This window comes from Xyrauchen texanus, chromosome 4, assembly GCF_025860055.1.
Source record: "Xyrauchen texanus isolate HMW12.3.18 chromosome 4, RBS_HiC_50CHRs, whole genome shotgun sequence".
NCBI classification, from domain to species: Eukaryota; Metazoa; Chordata; class Actinopteri; order Cypriniformes; family Catostomidae; genus Xyrauchen; species Xyrauchen texanus.
In genome coordinates this window covers 36,999,433-37,016,442 of record NC_068279.1, presented here as the reverse complement: position 1 = coordinate 37,016,442, position 17,010 = coordinate 36,999,433, and the positions used below count along the sequence as shown (strand labels likewise).

Genomic DNA, 17,010 nt, shown 5'->3' with positions numbered 1-17,010 from the left:
CTGCTCCAACACACCACCAGATAGCGCTCCAGGCTACCGGAATTGTCTGTGAGTTCCTCTGGCAACGAAGGATAAATATTACTATGTTATTTTTAATAGTGTTTTGTTAAAGCATATATATATATATATATATATATATATATATATATATATATATCTTCTACTCAATGGATAATCAATTGTACTCTACATCACATAAGGCTTCACATTTGCATGCACATGCTTATTACAAATGAGTTGATTTTTGTCACCCACCCCCAGGCACAGCGCTAGCTAGAGGACTGGGATCTTTTACTCCTTCCTAGTTAAGTGTGGATGGAGAGGTTTGGTCCCAAGTTCTGCAGAGTGCAGCCCCATAAAAATGGCATTGGATAGTGGACTGAGTGGCCTACTTTGGCTACATGATGAAATGGGACAGGCTAGCTTGTGTGACTGCACTCTGGTTTGAGGGAAATAGAGTGTGAGACTTTTAAGTCTCAGAGGTGGGAATATATAGTATATTTTTCAATATTCTAGTATGTTTCTTATATATCAAAATACTTATATGAGTTTCCTGGCCTTTGTGTGACCCAGGAGAGAGCATATGAGGTTACTAAAAGTGTTGATGCTGCAGAGGCCACAAAGAGCACCCAGCTGTAAAAAAATAATGAGACTAAGGACCTTGAAGATAGACTAAAGCCAAGTTTCTACCAGTAAAAAGATATCAAAAGGCTCTGTGAATGGGCACAGAAATGAGGTAATGCCAGATAACAAACTGTATAGAAGAGGAGGTTTTGGACTAAGACAGTCAGAACGGACAGCTGGCCGGTCTCATGTTTGTTGGTGTTCAATAAACTACAACTTTGGCATCTGGAACTCAAGACTCTGAGAGTTTTCTTACAACTTAGAGAGATTCATCGTGATATTCCACGACAAAAGTCATCCAGAACACTAATTTTATAATTCGCTAGGGATCTAGTAACAGCTGCGCACTCTTTGAAGATTTTCACCCATACGACAGGCGGCGTATGTGTGTTTGTGCTGAACACCCGTGTTACAAAAATGCTCTCGCCAAAGCACCTGAATGGTCAAATACATTTCAAAATTCCACCAAAAAGCCTGTATTGGTGAGTTATTCATGTAAACATGGTAGGGTTGCAACGATATGAGATTTTCATGGTACGATAACGTCTCAGAAAATATCACGGTATACGGTATTACACAATTATTATGATCAGTTACAATGACCCTTAAAAGGAGTGAAAACAGAATGTTTTTTTTTTTGGTTGAACAAATGCTTTATTATAATTTAAAAACTTTTTTTTAATGGAAGTATGTGTAAAAGAAAGTCTCTCCTTTTGAAAATAAATAAAATTAATTGAATAAATAAGAAAGCTAACAGAATTATAATAATAAACCGAATTATTAACATGATAAAAAAATAGCATGTAACTATAACATGTTATAAAACTAAAACTTCATGTCTGTACCTTTAACTCTGGTTTCTCAACTGGTTTTGCTTCAGGAGAGATTTTACATAGGAAATCAAGTGGCGATTAAAATGAAAAATAAATAAGCGCATAGCACAGTGTTGCTCTTTTCCTCCTCAGTGCTGTTTGGCATGTCAGGGCTGCCTACTGTTTGAGAGGTTCGACTTGACTTTCTCCGTAATGCTTTAAACTAGAAAAGTCTCACTAGAATTGAAATTGGTCACATCAGTTTTGAGGTCTGCGCTCCACAATATCTAGGGAAGCCCGGTAGCCCTGCTGTCCGTGACCCAGTCCGAATAATCCTGCGACCCACTTTTGGTCACACCAGTTGAGAAACATTGCTCTAACTCACACACACACTCACTTATGTCAGACCCCCTCGCCTCACTTCTCTCTGACATTTTCTCCTCTGCATGTGTGTGTGGGGTGCAAGTTGATGAGTATGACAGGCAGTTGAGGAGGAAAGGAGATGCGCACGTGCAGGTGAGATTCTCCGTCCAGATGCATTTTTTCCCCCTCAATACCATAAGCAAATGTACATGATATGACAACCGGTATACCGTTGCAACCCTAAAACACAGAGTGATGTCTAAAGTGAACGTAAACCGCAGAGAAAAAAGCGGATTTGTATTAAAATGTTGGACTTGTAAGTATACTTTTATTCATTGCTGTTCTTATTGTTATTTTATTACTGACTGTTTATTAGTCTTGAATAATTAAGAACTTGAAACATTCTTCCATAATTAAAAAGTTAGTTAGTGTTATTATTTATTGTGGTTTTGAAGCTGGTATTAAGAATCATCAAATTTCTCTACCGACTACTGAAAGTTTGGTATTGTGATAATATAGAATTTATTGCTCATGGTAGATCTTACTGCAATGACATGATGAAAATGTAGATCTCATTCAATAGAAGTGTGAACATCCCCGCTGTTAATGATGCTGATGGAGACTTTTCTTTATTTGACTATCATAACATAAAATAATTATCATATGACAACAGCTTCCTCCCCTAACCAGTGCAGGTTACATTTCTGTTGCAGATAATTGAGTTGATTGAATAGGAACACGATTAGGTTGGGCATCGGTCATCATTTTAGAAAAATATACAGCATAAATTTGAAATGCTACTTGAGCACTTTAAGTTACTTTTTTACTCAGTATGACTAATTTATTTGTCCGGTGGACAAGCACATGACAGTGCTTAATGTCAAGCCCTGGCTCAAATATATGTCATCCATACGACACTAGCTGTTAAATTAAAGTCTTCTAAAGCAACACAATCGTTTTTGGTGCGAAAAAGTTTAACTTTAAATCATGCTTCCGTTCTGCAGCGGTGCATGTGTGTGACGTAATCGCATTGGCATTTGAAACACGTGAGAACTGGCATCTGAGTCACAGCAGGAAGAGCAGTAGTAGGAGGAATGCTGTACAACAGCTTGGGTTGTTTTGTTTTAGATATGTATTTATCGGTTTCTTTACTCACAATGGTGCATTTGTGTGCTTATCCTGAATGTCTCAACCGAGTGGAGAACATGAGATTACATCTGTATCGTGGCAACGTGAACACGTCACACGAGAGGCTGCTTGAACTCTACCCTCTCGTGAAGCCTAACGGAAGCGATGGTTAAAAAGTACTTAAATATAGATTTTTTTTTTTTCACACAAACTGATCATGTCACTTTAGAAAACATTAATTTAACCGCTGGAGTCTCCACTCACTTGCATTTTAAGGACCTACTATGCTAAGATATTTTTCTTCAAATGTGTTCTGGTGAATAAAGAAAGTCCTACACATCTGGGATATCATGAGGGTGAGTTAATAATGAGAGAATTTTCATTTTTGGGTGAACTATCCCTTTATACTACAGACAAACATACTGGTTTGAATTGATGTATTGAATCCAAATATTTTATAATGAAGTGCAAGTTATTTTAAAAGATACATGTAGATAATTTAAGCGATGGGAATTTCTACAATTACTTGAAGGACATTGTACAAATTGATAGAACATACAATTTTTTTCTTACCTCAATACATGGGTGTACAGGTGCTCTACAACTATAGGTATCTGCAAGATCTTGAAAGTGAGTGCTGGAAGATAGTGATACAGAAACAGAGTCTTCTCCATAAGGAAGAATGGCAGGTAATTAACTGCCCAGCCTCCAAAGCAAACTACACCAGCCAGAACCAGCTTTTCCCAAGAGTCTAAATTAAGAAAAGACAAATTGGACAAAAAAAAAAAAAAAAAAAAAAAAAAGTTCATTAGCGGTGCTTTCTAAAGCAAGCATCACTACAGTAACTCGTTTGAGCACCGTTTGTACGACAGACATGAATGATACCTAAAATTGTGCAGCTTATTGAAGAGGAGAGTGTTTTTATGTTTTCTACAATATGCAAGAATTTTGTCTGGCTGCAAAGAGACAATCACTTCATAACCCCCTAGCAACTGCATAGCAACGTGCTAGAAATATTATTTGGGCCACATAGCAACACCCTAGCATTGTGGTGCTGGGTTTTGCGTGGATAAGCTCACACTCCCTTCAGAAAATGTAAAATTACAGTATAATTCCAATTTGTCCATAGTGTCTAATAAGCAGATTCTGTGTATGTCAGGCTATTTCTTATAAACTGACATGTAAAACAGAGGTAGGATCAACATTTGTATTGTTATGACTTCAAGGAAAGGATTAGTTCCCACAAGCCCCTACCTTCAGGAATGTCCTCAATTTTCCTTCGTCGTCTTAGTAGGTAGGTTAAAAACAGTAGACCGTATACAACCAGTGCAAGGTTTGCAATGGTCCAAGTTACAATATTCCCTATCAATTGAATTTGTGCCTGTATAAGAATAAATGATTATAGATTACTTTTACAATCACAGTAAAAACAAAAAAGGAAAAACAAAGAATTATACAGACGTACATTACTTGAAGGATGAAGCCAGTATGCAATGTTGGTGTCCATGGTGATCCATTCGAGAGGTGATGAACTATATTTGTGCTCAGACTCTTCATTCTTTACGGTCAGCATCTTCCACTGTTACTCAAACATAAATTAAGTGTATTAATTTTCAACAGGCTCTTACTGGCTTTTCTAGGTTTAGTGATCAACGTAAGACCAAGTTTATTATTTAATTTTCACCTGCAGCTCAAGAAATTTGGCCATGAAAGTGAGGTTTCTGGTGAAGTCACTGTGGGTAGGTGACTTCAGCTCCAACTCCCTTTCCCTTTGTTCCTGACCTACAAATATGTTTAAATTAATACAACAAGGCAGCATAAGCAACATTAGAACTAGATGTTCTCGTACTTCTGCCATAGCGGTGCTCCTCCACATTCCATATGCCGCTCTGCTGGTACCCTTTATGCATTTTATCACCGACTACCTCCAGCTGTCTGAAACCCCATTCTGGAAGAGAAACTCCACTGAGCTGCAAAATATTACAGAGCAGTTAAGATATAAAATATATAAATAACTGTCTATAAGGCAGGAAATGATTCACCTAACACTATCGATTTGTACTAGGCCTATATATATTATTATTATCTGAATATATTTTTTGTACACATTGTGATCCTATACAAACCTTCAGAACAGCTGAAGTGTTGACATGGACTAGTCGCACCTCTGATAAAATCGTCTTCCAGATCTCTCTATCAGACTCCCGGTTCACTATGTCCTGGAGTACAATGAACAATGTATTGTAAAGCCAATTTTTAGAGTGGTTTAAAATGGAGAAAATGTGTTTATAGACCTGTGTGACAGAAGTCTTACCACTCTCCATAGATTCTGTGCTGGCATAGACACATTAAAGTCTATGTAACCAGACACTTCCTGCGAGTGTGGACTCATGGGGGCTGCAACATCATGTCTTGAAAACAAAGCAGTCAGATTATTGCTACCACCAGGAGATACAAATTTATTTACTCTTGAGCTGCTAAAAAATTCAAATCTCTAAGCAGTAAATTGTCAAAACTTGTAATATTAAATATAACCAACGTTGCTGGAATTGTATTACGTGTTTAGGTAGCGAGATGTCATTCCATGTAGCAGCTGAATAATTTCGCCATGTCGGACAGGTTTAGGAGGGCTGTTCACCACTAGACTGTGCCTGAGGTTCAAAATTTCAAACATAATACAATTAATGTCAAATATTTATGAAAAACAAATGTAAGTCAACTTCACATTATTATCTTAAAAGCTGAAGTGTGTAATTATTTTCTATGTTAAAATACTTTCCCATATCCAAGCTTAAAGCTGAAGTGTGTTTTGCCACTAAATGGAATTGCAAAACTAAACATTGTTTTCAAAACCGCTTTCTCAATATGCCCCCCGTCTTTCATTGATCAAACATTACTTAAACAAACCTAGGAAACAATTTCCATATAGAAATTGATAGTAAATTTAACATACCATATTTTTTAGTAAAAAGGCTATGCACAATTATTGGTGAATTTGAATTAGAATTTATCAAGTAACGTTTACTTTGCAATTCTGTTTCAAGTAAATTTGACTCACTCTTTGTTTGTGCATTTTACTCAAGCAATGTGGTACTGAATTAAGACATGCTTTTAAAAATGAACTAGCATTTCATTGCTTTGTTAATGGCTTAGTCATGTACCACATGACACATGGAGGCCTTGCACAGGGAAGCTTAATACCCACTATGTAATCTATTAGACAACATCACCTTGCATCACTGGCAATAGAAACAAGACTTAGAGCTGCACACACAGATCTGGGGCCAGTAGCATAATCATAGCCATTAACTTAAGATTTAGTTGAACAATTAGTCTGACTAGCTAAAGTTGCCATATAAAGCCTGTTGCATGAAACAAGCTCACAGTTATCTTTAGTAAAACAGTCTAATTCGCATTGCATTTTGGGAAAAGTAAGACACTGAACAGCTTAAAAAAAAATAGCAGACAGTCGACGCTAAACATGGTTTTCATTTGCTGAAAATATTTGCTTAGAGGAATACAGTGCTTCAAAATTAATTGTAATGAACAAATTTAGTGATTTTACACATTTTAAACTTGAACTACAACTGCCACTTGATATAAAATGAGGTCTAATAGATTCTACCTTTAGATTATTTCAAATGAAACTATAACTTTGTCAAAATATAACAGTTACTTTTACTCATGTAAAATCGTGAAACAATTTTTTAAAAGGTGATGTATAATGTAAAATAAATAAGCGCATAGCACGGTGTTGCTCTTTTCCTCCTCAGTGCTGTTTCGCATGTCAGGGCTGCCTACTGTTTGAGAGGTTCGACTTGACTTTCTCCGTAATGCTTTAAACTAGAAAAGTCTCACTAGAATTGAAATTGGTCACATCAGTTTTGAGGTGTGCGCTGAGAGATGGTTCCGTTACACTTGTGCAAAATTGCAGATGAGAAGCCTTTAGCTGATTACGAGATTATCATTAAATCTGCCTCGGCAGTCCTAAATAGGCTATCACTTGGGCGGCCGCCGAAATATCTTCAATGGGAGATCCATAGCATTGTTTTTTCCCTGCTGTCCACGACCCAGTCCGAATAGACCTGCAACCCACTTTTGGGTCGCGACCCACCAGTTGAGAACACTGCTCTAGAGACAGTTTCTGTTCCAAGTAGCTAGGACCATCCTGATCAGAAATAGGTCAGAAATGAGGTTTCCATAAACAGCTGTATAACCAATACAAAACTGGGTTTTGCAATACCAATATAAATAAAAATAAAAAATAATAATAATAATAATAATATATATATTTTTTTAAATGGTCAACCATTGGATCACTTGATATGGCCTGACCCAAATGTAAAAACAAAATAAACAATAAAAAGGTTATAAATCAACTTTCAAGCAGTTAAACCATGCAAGCTCATAAGCCCAGTGTATGCTGGGAACACCAGCTTCAAAAAGGTCAGATTTTTTTACCTGTGAAATTTACACAAATTAGCAGATTAGGTTTTCTACTTTAGAATTGATACATGATGACACATTGTAAAGATAACAAATAATATTTATAAAGTAGAACACATATTTTTTACATTTGAATTGAGTACAGATGTAAAATTTACATAACATTTATTTTAAATTTCGTGCTTTAACTTATTTAATGTAGAAAGTATTAATCTTTTCTGTTATATTTAACCACAAAATAAAAAACATTTTGTAGTCCCTTTGATATGCAGAGACTAAAAATCAATTTTTATGTTGATTTTGCCAAAAAGTGTAAAAACAGTGGCAAATTATTACGCTGTTCATTTAAGCATCCCAGCAACATTGACTCATCCATTGGCGTGAGATTGGAGTGGGACTGTTACGAGTGTTCAGGAAACCTGTTTGAGAATTATTTTTGCAATTCCATTTGGTGACTCAAGTGGCAAAGAAATGACAAACTTCAGCTTTAATGTTTTAAAAATATGATATATATATATATTTACCTCCCAGGGTCTTTAATAATCCACCAATTGTTGACATCTTTGAATGGATAGCAAGTCACCTGCTGTTGGTGGGAGCTACCACGCCCATTTTCATACCTTCAAGCATAGATAAGCGGCAGAGATCTGCATGAAACCGTGACATTTACAAAACCTTAAACCCACAGCTTCATGACAGGCTGCAGATTTCTGATGACTCACCTGATTGGGTAGTTAGCCTTGTGGGAGTGGAGCCAACATGGAACAGGTTTACTGGACATAGTGCGGAGAGTAACCTGGGAGCCAAAAGCTACCTCCAAAGGCTGGCCCTGAGTGATCCTGGCAAGACCACCCTTTATAAGAGAAATTAGATCATAAAGCAGTCAGATCATAAAAACACACAAATATTTCCTCTCCATAATTCATAGTAAGATTTCCTACAGTGAATTAAAAAGAATTCTGGTACAAAGTAAGCAGGAAAATAGTAACTGTAGTGCTATATATTTATGTATGCTAATAGAATAAATAGATGTACCTCTAGGCTTGCTTGAAAAGCACTGCTCATTATTTGGTCATGGGGTCCGCTGCGGTACAGCAGAGTAAGATGGATGTAGAAAAATCCAAGGTACAAAATGACCGGTATCACCACAAGGGCCAGGAAGCGAGCCAAAACTTGAACCACTACTTTGCCCTTCATACAGAGACATAGTACACATTTACTGTCATAAAACCCTCAAAAGTGTTGTACAATCCATTGGAATTTGGAACTACTTCATTGGAGTTTTAGGAAGTACTACTCACATTGCTTACTGTTCGATCTCCAATAAGTTGCCAGGTGTGTACAGCTGCCATGCCCAGCAGTAAAAAATATGTAAATATTCCCATGTACTTTACTCTGGGAAAAAAGGCAAATAAAAGATCAATGAGGACTCTCCGAGCTCAAGCCCAGTCCTCTACTTGAGCCCCTCTGTTTTGAACAGCACGGCAAATACGTTTACCTAAATGTGCTTCAGGACTATATGAATTTGTGAACTCATTAATTTTCGGTTTGTTGCGCTTAAAATTAATCCGATGTGCTAGGAAAAAAATAATGTGTTGGAAAAATACACTTTTTTTTAATACTGTACATACCCAATTCCAAATGCACAACTGACCCCAGAGATCACGAGCCAAAACCATCTAAATGATGAACTAAAAGAAGAGAGAGAGCACATGGCACACTTATAACTTTAAAATAATGGCAAAGATCACCTTTATGGAGTTTGAGAGGCTGAAAATGCAGATGTTTGCCTATAAGTCTCACTTGTGTGCTTTGTGGAAACGCAGGTAGGAAAGCACAGCTAGCAGCAAGAAAAAGATTAATACAGACTCCAGCAGCATGAAGCGTGATTGCACAATCAAGGAATTTTCTGTAAAAAGCAAAATGAAAGCATTTAACAGGAACATCTGAATTCAGTTACTTCACATTTCATGTAATTCAGACTCTTGAGAATGAATTAAAACTGACATGCTAAAATATATAGTTACCCATGAGGAGGAGCACGGAGGCCCCTAATGCTGCAAAGTGTGTATATCCGAGTTCTACTACCAGAAGATAACAAAGTGGCAAACAAAATGAGCCAGCAAGGGCCGGTATTGCCCGAAGACTCCAAACTGGAACATTACTGGGGTATTCTGTAGTGGACGCAAAAAAATTATTTGTAGGATGAAATCAATCAAAGGACGTGATAACTTGTAATAATAACTTTGTGTTTAAGTTGATCACCTGCTCCAATTCTATTCCAAACAAAGTTGCCATCAAACCCACCTAAATAGGCTGCACAGACAAATAAAAAGCATTTGTAAATGCAATTTATGCAGTTTGCTTTGAAAATATAATTTTATTTGTAGATTTTCTCACCTCCTAAAGCTAATATCATGTGGCCAAAAGGTGGACCGCTCTCATCAATGAAAAACACTTGTTTCATGTATAGAGATAGGAACTGCCCATAATACACCTCATCAAACCTGTCGCACAAAAGCAAGATGGGAATATTTTTTTTCATTCACAAATAAATAAACGTTTCACATTTTCAGTTTTTTAAACGTTATATAGGTCTGGTCTATTCTATTCCATTGTTACAGAGCACCATTTCAGTCAATACAAACTTTATTTATACACAAACATACACTCCGATCAGTCACAACATTAAAACCACCTGCCTAATATTGTGTAGGTCCCCCTTGTGCCGCCAAAACAGCGCCAACCCGCATCTCAGAACAGCATTCTGAGATGACATTCTTCACAATTGTACAAAGCGGTTATCTGAGTTATCGTAGACTTCGTCTGTTCAAACCAGTCTGGCCATTCTCTGTTCAGCTCTCTCATAAACAAGGCATTTCTGTCCACAGAACTGCCACTCAATGGATGTTTTCTGTTTTTGGCACCATTCTGAGTAAATTCTAGAGACCGTTGTGCATGAAAATCACAGGAGATCAGCAGTTACAGAAATACTCAAACCAGCCCATCTGGCACCAACAATCATGCCACGGTAAAACTTTTCCCATTCTGATGGTTGATGTGAACATTAACTGAAGCTCCTGACCGTATCTGCATGATTTTATGCACTGCAGCCACATGATTGGCTGATTAGATAAATCGCATGGATGAATGTTGGTGCAAGGTGTGCTGTTTGAGTATTTCTGTAACTGCTGATATCCTGTGATTTTCACGCACAACAGTCTCTAGAATTTACTCAGAATGGTGCCAAAAACAAAAAAACATTCAGTGAAAAACATTCAGTTCTGGAGTCACTCAGCACACCCTGGATTCGAACTCACGACTCCAGGGGTGGTAGTCAGTGCCAATACTCGCTGAGCTACCCAGGCCCCGGAAATGCCTTGTTGATGAGAGGGGTCAACAGAGAATGGCCAGACTGGTTTTAATGTTGTGGCTGATCGTTGTGTGTGTGTGTGTATATATATATATATATATATATATATATATACACACACACACACTATACACACACACACACACACAGTTGAAGTCAGAAGCTTTCATACACCTTAGACCAGTGGTTCCCAAACTTGTAACAGGCATGTACCCCCTGAGACATTATAGATCTTCCGGAGTACCCCCAACACCACCAATTGTGAACAACAAGGTTTTCTTTATTTAATAATATTTATTTTGATCAATTTTGTCAAGAATAGTGAATAGAATCATAAAATATGATACAAATCTCATCAAAAGTCAACATATGATACAAATGTGCTGAATATAATGATTTTAAACAGATATGCACCCAATCTCACACACAATAGGCCTACAACACATATCCAACATCTCATTAAAGATTTTGTTAACTTTTCACATACTGATAAGTATTGCTTTTCACATATGATAACATTGTATATTTTCTTAACTTCTCTGTTGTAAAATAATAATAAAAAAGAGAACACATTAACAATAGTAAACTAAATAGTAGTAAACCACACAGAATAGGCCTACCACCTCTCCATCCACATCACCAGTTTAATCAATGTGAGGGAAGTGCCTGGATGTTCTTACATAATGCAGCGATGTTAGGCCGAATTGGGGACAGTTTCAGTCTTAGATCATTTTCCACAAACAGTCTGTACCTATACTTGGTCTTAAATTAAATACTATTAGTAGAAGTTAATATAATAAAATACGTAGACCTACGCCAAAAAACTAGTTGAGAATAAATTCTTTAAAATTGGGCAATTCCAGCGTTATGGACGTGACATTTGCAGTCAAAACTTGAAATATAAATTCTCAGAAAATGCATTTAATACTGAAACGTCTGTTTATATATACATACTCCCTTAATAAAGCTCCAGACATTAGAAAAATATCAGTCTACACGTTTTATATTTAATACGAGGGAAATACACATGTGACGTGACACAAAAAACTTTAACTTTTAGGTGGCAAAATATGTTTTAGTAATTCTATGAACTACACTGCGCAAAACAAAAGTAGCTAATACTACCCACCGGATGAGGGTCGGCCTCCACAGAACTTAAAATATTATTTTTATTAAATTTTTCGTGTTCGCATTTATGAGGAAAAAAACAATGTTACGGACGTGACAGTTCTCCGTTACGGACATGACCGCTCTGAAAGTGACTTTAAAACTTTCTTTAAAGTGAATTTCGTTTTTTATTAATTGTATCTTAATTTTAATCAATGTTTCATCAACCAATTGCCTGGATTTAATAAATAAGTAAATATAGTAGAAAATAGATCATCATGACACGGAGGCGCCGGCGCGTGAACTGGACTCTCGTCTAATAAATGAACCGAAACACAGTGTATAAGGTAGGACTACTTGCCTCACAGGCCTGAGAAATGTATAGAAAACTTGAAATGTCTACTTTTTAACAGAACACTTCAAAACAAAAGAAATCAGACTCTCTGCTTATGTAATCCGTATGAAATGTGCATTTCTCTCTGGCACGTTCACTATAGGCCTACTGAAGATCGCGAGTCAACAACGCCAACTTCATCTTTGCAGTCGACACTGACAAACACTTGTTTATTAATAAACAATTAAAATGTCTCCTTGCTATATTTGACATATTCATAATCATTACTTTTGCCGGTTCTTTGTGGCAGCTTTTAGATACTTTATTGGCAGCGCCACCCTTGCATGTTACATGAACGCGTCACCACTGCATCAGCACCAAAAACATGATTTTTTTCAAATCTAAAATCAAAAATCGTGATATGAACCGAATTGTAGGTTTGGTCTATCGTTACAGCCCTAGTAAGGTGAGAAAGCAGGAGTTTAGTCGTTTGGTTGTAAAAAAAAACAATGGCTATCTGAACATCTTTGCGAAGCGCAAACCAGTACAGAAGAAATCAATAAATTATCGGGGAGGGTCATGCCTTTTTTCACAATCATTTTGGAGGGTTATAGAAAACATTATTGCTGGCGAAGGGAGGGTCAAGTCTTTTTTGACTACAGATCTCAAAACTCCTCCGGTAGCCCCTTAAATAAAAAACGATCTTTTTTTCGCGTACCCCCTGAAATCAGTCCACGTACCCCTGGGGGTACGCGTACCCCAGTTTGACAACCGTGGCCTTAGACAAATACATTTAAATTACATTTTTGACAATTCCTGACTTTTAATCGTAGAAAACATTCCACCCCTGGAGTCGCGAGTTAGAATCCAGGGCATGCTGAGTGACTCCAGCCAGGTCTCTTAAGCAACCAAATTGGCCTGGTTCCTGGTAAGGGTAGAGTCACAAGGGGTAACCTCCTCATGGTCATGATTAGTGGTTCTCACTCTCAATGGGGTGCATGGTAAGTTGTGCATGGATCGCAGAGAGTAGTATGAGCCTCCACTCCGTGGTGTGATGCACACTGAGCCACATGATAATATGCGCAGATTGACTGTCTCGGAAGCAGAGGCAACTGAGACTTGTCCTCCGCCACCCGGGTTGAGGTGAGTAACCGCGCCACCACAAGGACTTATTAAGTAGTGGGAATTGGGCATTCCATATTGGGAGAAAAGGGGATAATAATAATAAAAATAAAAAATAAACATTTGAAATGTCAAAATAATAGTAGAGATAATGATTTATTGTGGGTCAGAAATTTACATACACTTTGTTAGTATTTGGTATCATTGCCTTTAAATTATTTAACTTGGGTCAAACATTTTGGGTAGCCTTCCGCAAGCTTCTCACAATAAGTTGCTGGAATTTTGGCCCATTCCTCCAGACAGAACTGGCTGATGTTTTGAGATGTTGCTTCAATATATATATATAAATTTCCTTCATCTATTTTGTGAAGTGCACCAGTCCCTCCTGCACCAAAGCACCCCCACAACATGATGCTTCCACCCCCATGCTTCACGGTTGGGGTGGTGTTCTTCGGCTTGCAAGCCTCACCCTTTATCCTCCAAACATAACAACGATGGTCATTATGGCCAAATGGTTTAATTTTTTGTATTTGCACTTTTTACACCAAAGTATGTTCATCTCTAGGACACAGAATGCGTCTCCTTCCTGAGACATTTGGAAATTGCTCCCAAAGACGAACCAGACTTGTGGAGATCCACAATTGTTGAAATCTTGGCTGATGATGTGATGTTCCCGTGATGTCAAGCAGAGAGGCACTGAGTTTGAAGGTAGGCTTTAAAATACATCCACAGGTACACCTCCAATTCAGTACACCTCCTATCAGAAGCTAATTGGCTAATTGTCTAAAGGCTTGAATAATTTCCTGAAATTTTCCAAGCCGCTTAAAGGCACTGTTAACTTAGTGCATGTAAACTTCTGACCGACTGGAATTGTTATAAAGCCAATAAAAGTGAAACATTCTGTCTGTAAACAATTGTTGTTTAATAGTCCAAAGTAGACTTGCCAAAACTATAATTTGCTAATATAAAATCTGTGGAGTGGTTAAAATATGGGTTTTAATGACTTCAACCTAAGTGTATGTAAACTACTGACTTCAACTGCGTATGTGTATAAATGTTAGAGAAATAAATACTTACACTACAGCTTTTGGAAAGTGAATGCCATACAGTCTGGTCACAAGTGCAAGAGCTGTCACAGCCACCAGGAGCAGGTTGATCTCCACTTTCACAGTGATGGGCAGTTTGACAAACTGCATGATGCTCTGGTGCCTCAATACCTTTATTCAATGATAATAAAAAAATATTTGCTGTTACTGTATACACTAGGGTGCAAAAGTGTGAGACTGTGGTCTGTTTCTCCACAAACCACCATCTAAAGCTAGAATACAGTTTGCAAATTTGTCAATTTTTTGATTCAATATAAAATTTAAACCTGGAAATAAACACATTTTTTGGATTTTGAAAAATGTTAAATTAGTTGTGATGTAAAATAAATAAGAAATATTTCACATTCTGCATTATTTCTAAGTCACTGATCATATGTAACAATTTGGAGATATTGGCTGTGTTAAAACCTTTGTAAAAGGCCAAATATTTTTGCTTCCATTGAAGTACACTTTGAAACATTCTCAAATCATGCTGGATAATTATATGTATAATTATTTATTTTGTGTTCTTTTTTGTTTTTAATTACCTATGCCTTGCTGCTGTTTTTTTTGGTATTGTTTGTATTGTTGTTGACTGGAAGCTCCTGTCACCTAGACAAATTCCTTGTATGTGTAAGCATACTTGGCAATAAAGCTGATTCTGATTCTGATTCTGATTCTGATAATATGGATCAAACTAGTGGAGCCCATGTCAGCTCGAGTGTATGCTGTCATAAACCAAAAGGGGTGTTTTGCACTTCAACTTTTAACTAAAATTGTTATGCTGACATGATCATTTGCAGTGGAAAAAATCTAACTAGAAACATTTTCAATATTCTCAGTCTTTTGGACACCAATATATATATATATATATATATATATATATATATATATATATATATTATACTGCTTTTACAATAGCGAAGAACCCAGCATGGAAAATATATTCAGCATATCAAGTAAATACGTGCATTTTACCTTGATTCAGTTCGATTCTGTGGTAAATCTCTTACGAGTTTTGCAATCATATGTCAACATTGCTGATGTCGTGACCACATGAGCTGATTTTCTGTATAAAATAATAAATACAAATCTGCGCCAAAACTTGAGTTGGTTTAAAAGAACACCACCATGGCTGGCATAAGCGACAACTCAAGTCCCTTAAGTTTTCTTAATTAAAAACATTAAAACGTGTAAATAAACTAACTATGTAGTGTGTGAACGAGCGTGTCCGGTCAGTTCCTCTTCTTCTTTGGTTTGAATGGCGCATATTATACTATTGGTGTATACCGCCACCTACTTTGCTTAGTGCAATCAGCATGTGCATGAATTCTATCTCATCACCAATAATAATAATAATAATAAACACCCTTCATGAGAGGCCTAGGCTGTTCATCCCCATTATCCAGACCTCATCATCCTGGGTGTGTGTATTGATATTTATTATTCCATTTTCTATGTTTATTTTGCCTTGCATACTCTGATATTAAATCATATATGCTCATTAATCCTAGTATTTTCTAAAAATGCCATAATCTCTCTAATAACATTAACATTTTCCAATCTGCCTCCCAATGACAAATCCTAGAAAATTGCCCCCTCTTCTACATTACACAATTTATTAACTAGTATCTTCCTTTCCTCTGTAAATTGTCTGCACTGCAAAGTAATATGCTCCACTGTTCTCATTACTTTGTAGTAATTACATATACGTTTTGTGTTTATCTCTCAGTAATAAAGTAGCATTCAGACCTGTATGTCTGAGTCTTAACCTAGAAAAAAATTATTAATTAATTAGAATAAATGATCACCTCCTCCTTCCTATACCATCCTACATTACCAGTACTTACAGATGTTGGATCCTATAATAATGTCTTCCCGTTTGAATTGTATCCCATCTCTTTTTAAATTCTTTGATCCCTAATTTCATAATTATTGATTTGACTTCTACTCTGCCCATAGAAATTTGTATATCTTCTATTTATTTTTCTAACAGCTTTCTTGGCAAGCCGGTCTGCCTCCCTCATCATTCCCTAATTTCTTCATGGTGGTGGTGTAGTGGGCTAAAGCACTGAACTGGTAAGCAGAAGGTTGTAGGTTCAATCCCCACAGCCACCACCATTGTGTCCTTGAGCAAGGCACTTAACTCCAGGTTGCTCTGGGGGGATTGTCCCTGTAATTAGGGCACTGTAAGTCGCTTTGGATAAAAGCGTCTGCCAAATGCATAAATGTAAATGTAAATTCCCATTTACTCCTGTATGTGCTGGTATCCTACAGAAATGAACCCTTATTCCAATTCTATCCAATGCCAATAGTAACATATAAACCTCTATTATTAAATCTTCTCTCACAGTTTGCATTGCATTCAGACTACGTATGGTTGCTAAATAATCTGTGCATATGATTACTCTATCTGGACGTACCTCTTCTATCCACTGCCCACAATTAAAGCAACTAATTCTACTGAATATACTGATAATCCATCTGATAATCTCTTACTAATACATGTCTGAAATTCTGGCATAAACACTCCAATCCCTGTATGTGATGTATCTGGATCTTTAGATCCATCAGTAAATATCTGTAAAGCTGCATAGTAGTGGTTACTTATGAATC

The 17,010-nt window shown here is 36.9% G+C and overlaps 1 protein-coding gene across 2 annotated transcripts in view; it reads right to left on the bottom strand.

Annotated features, from left to right (window-relative positions):
• Positions 1 to 17,010, bottom strand: part of LOC127637429 (protein O-mannosyl-transferase 1) — a 48,955-nt gene that overhangs the window by 12,177 nt on the left and 19,768 nt on the right. The window contains exons 1-19 of one of the 2 annotated variants that reach the window (XM_052118500.1): positions 15,373 to 15,708; positions 14,387 to 14,526; positions 9,774 to 9,880; positions 9,639 to 9,689; positions 9,401 to 9,547; positions 9,177 to 9,282; positions 9,005 to 9,064; positions 8,675 to 8,768; positions 8,409 to 8,564; positions 8,096 to 8,226; positions 7,898 to 7,993; positions 5,486 to 5,578; positions 5,242 to 5,338; positions 5,054 to 5,146; positions 4,777 to 4,897; positions 4,612 to 4,709; positions 4,393 to 4,506; positions 4,182 to 4,308; positions 3,501 to 3,678 (exon numbers count right to left, since the gene is read on the bottom strand). In XM_052118500.1, the coding sequence (XP_051974460.1) occupies positions 3,501 to 3,678; positions 4,182 to 4,308; positions 4,393 to 4,506; positions 4,612 to 4,709; positions 4,777 to 4,897; positions 5,054 to 5,146; positions 5,242 to 5,338; positions 5,486 to 5,578; positions 7,898 to 7,993; positions 8,096 to 8,226; positions 8,409 to 8,564; positions 8,675 to 8,768; positions 9,005 to 9,064; positions 9,177 to 9,282; positions 9,401 to 9,547; positions 9,639 to 9,689; positions 9,774 to 9,880; positions 14,387 to 14,505 (1,988 nt within the window). In that variant the 5' untranslated portion in view covers positions 14,506 to 14,526; positions 15,373 to 15,708. Of the gene's footprint in view, positions 1 to 3,500; positions 3,679 to 4,181; positions 4,309 to 4,392; positions 4,507 to 4,611; positions 4,710 to 4,776; positions 4,898 to 5,053; positions 5,147 to 5,241; positions 5,339 to 5,485; positions 5,579 to 7,897; positions 7,994 to 8,095; positions 8,227 to 8,408; positions 8,565 to 8,674; positions 8,769 to 9,004; positions 9,065 to 9,176; positions 9,283 to 9,400; positions 9,548 to 9,638; positions 9,690 to 9,773; positions 9,881 to 14,386; positions 14,527 to 15,372; positions 15,709 to 17,010 lie in introns of those variants that run through there. The other variant, XM_052118491.1, reaches the window with a different exon arrangement.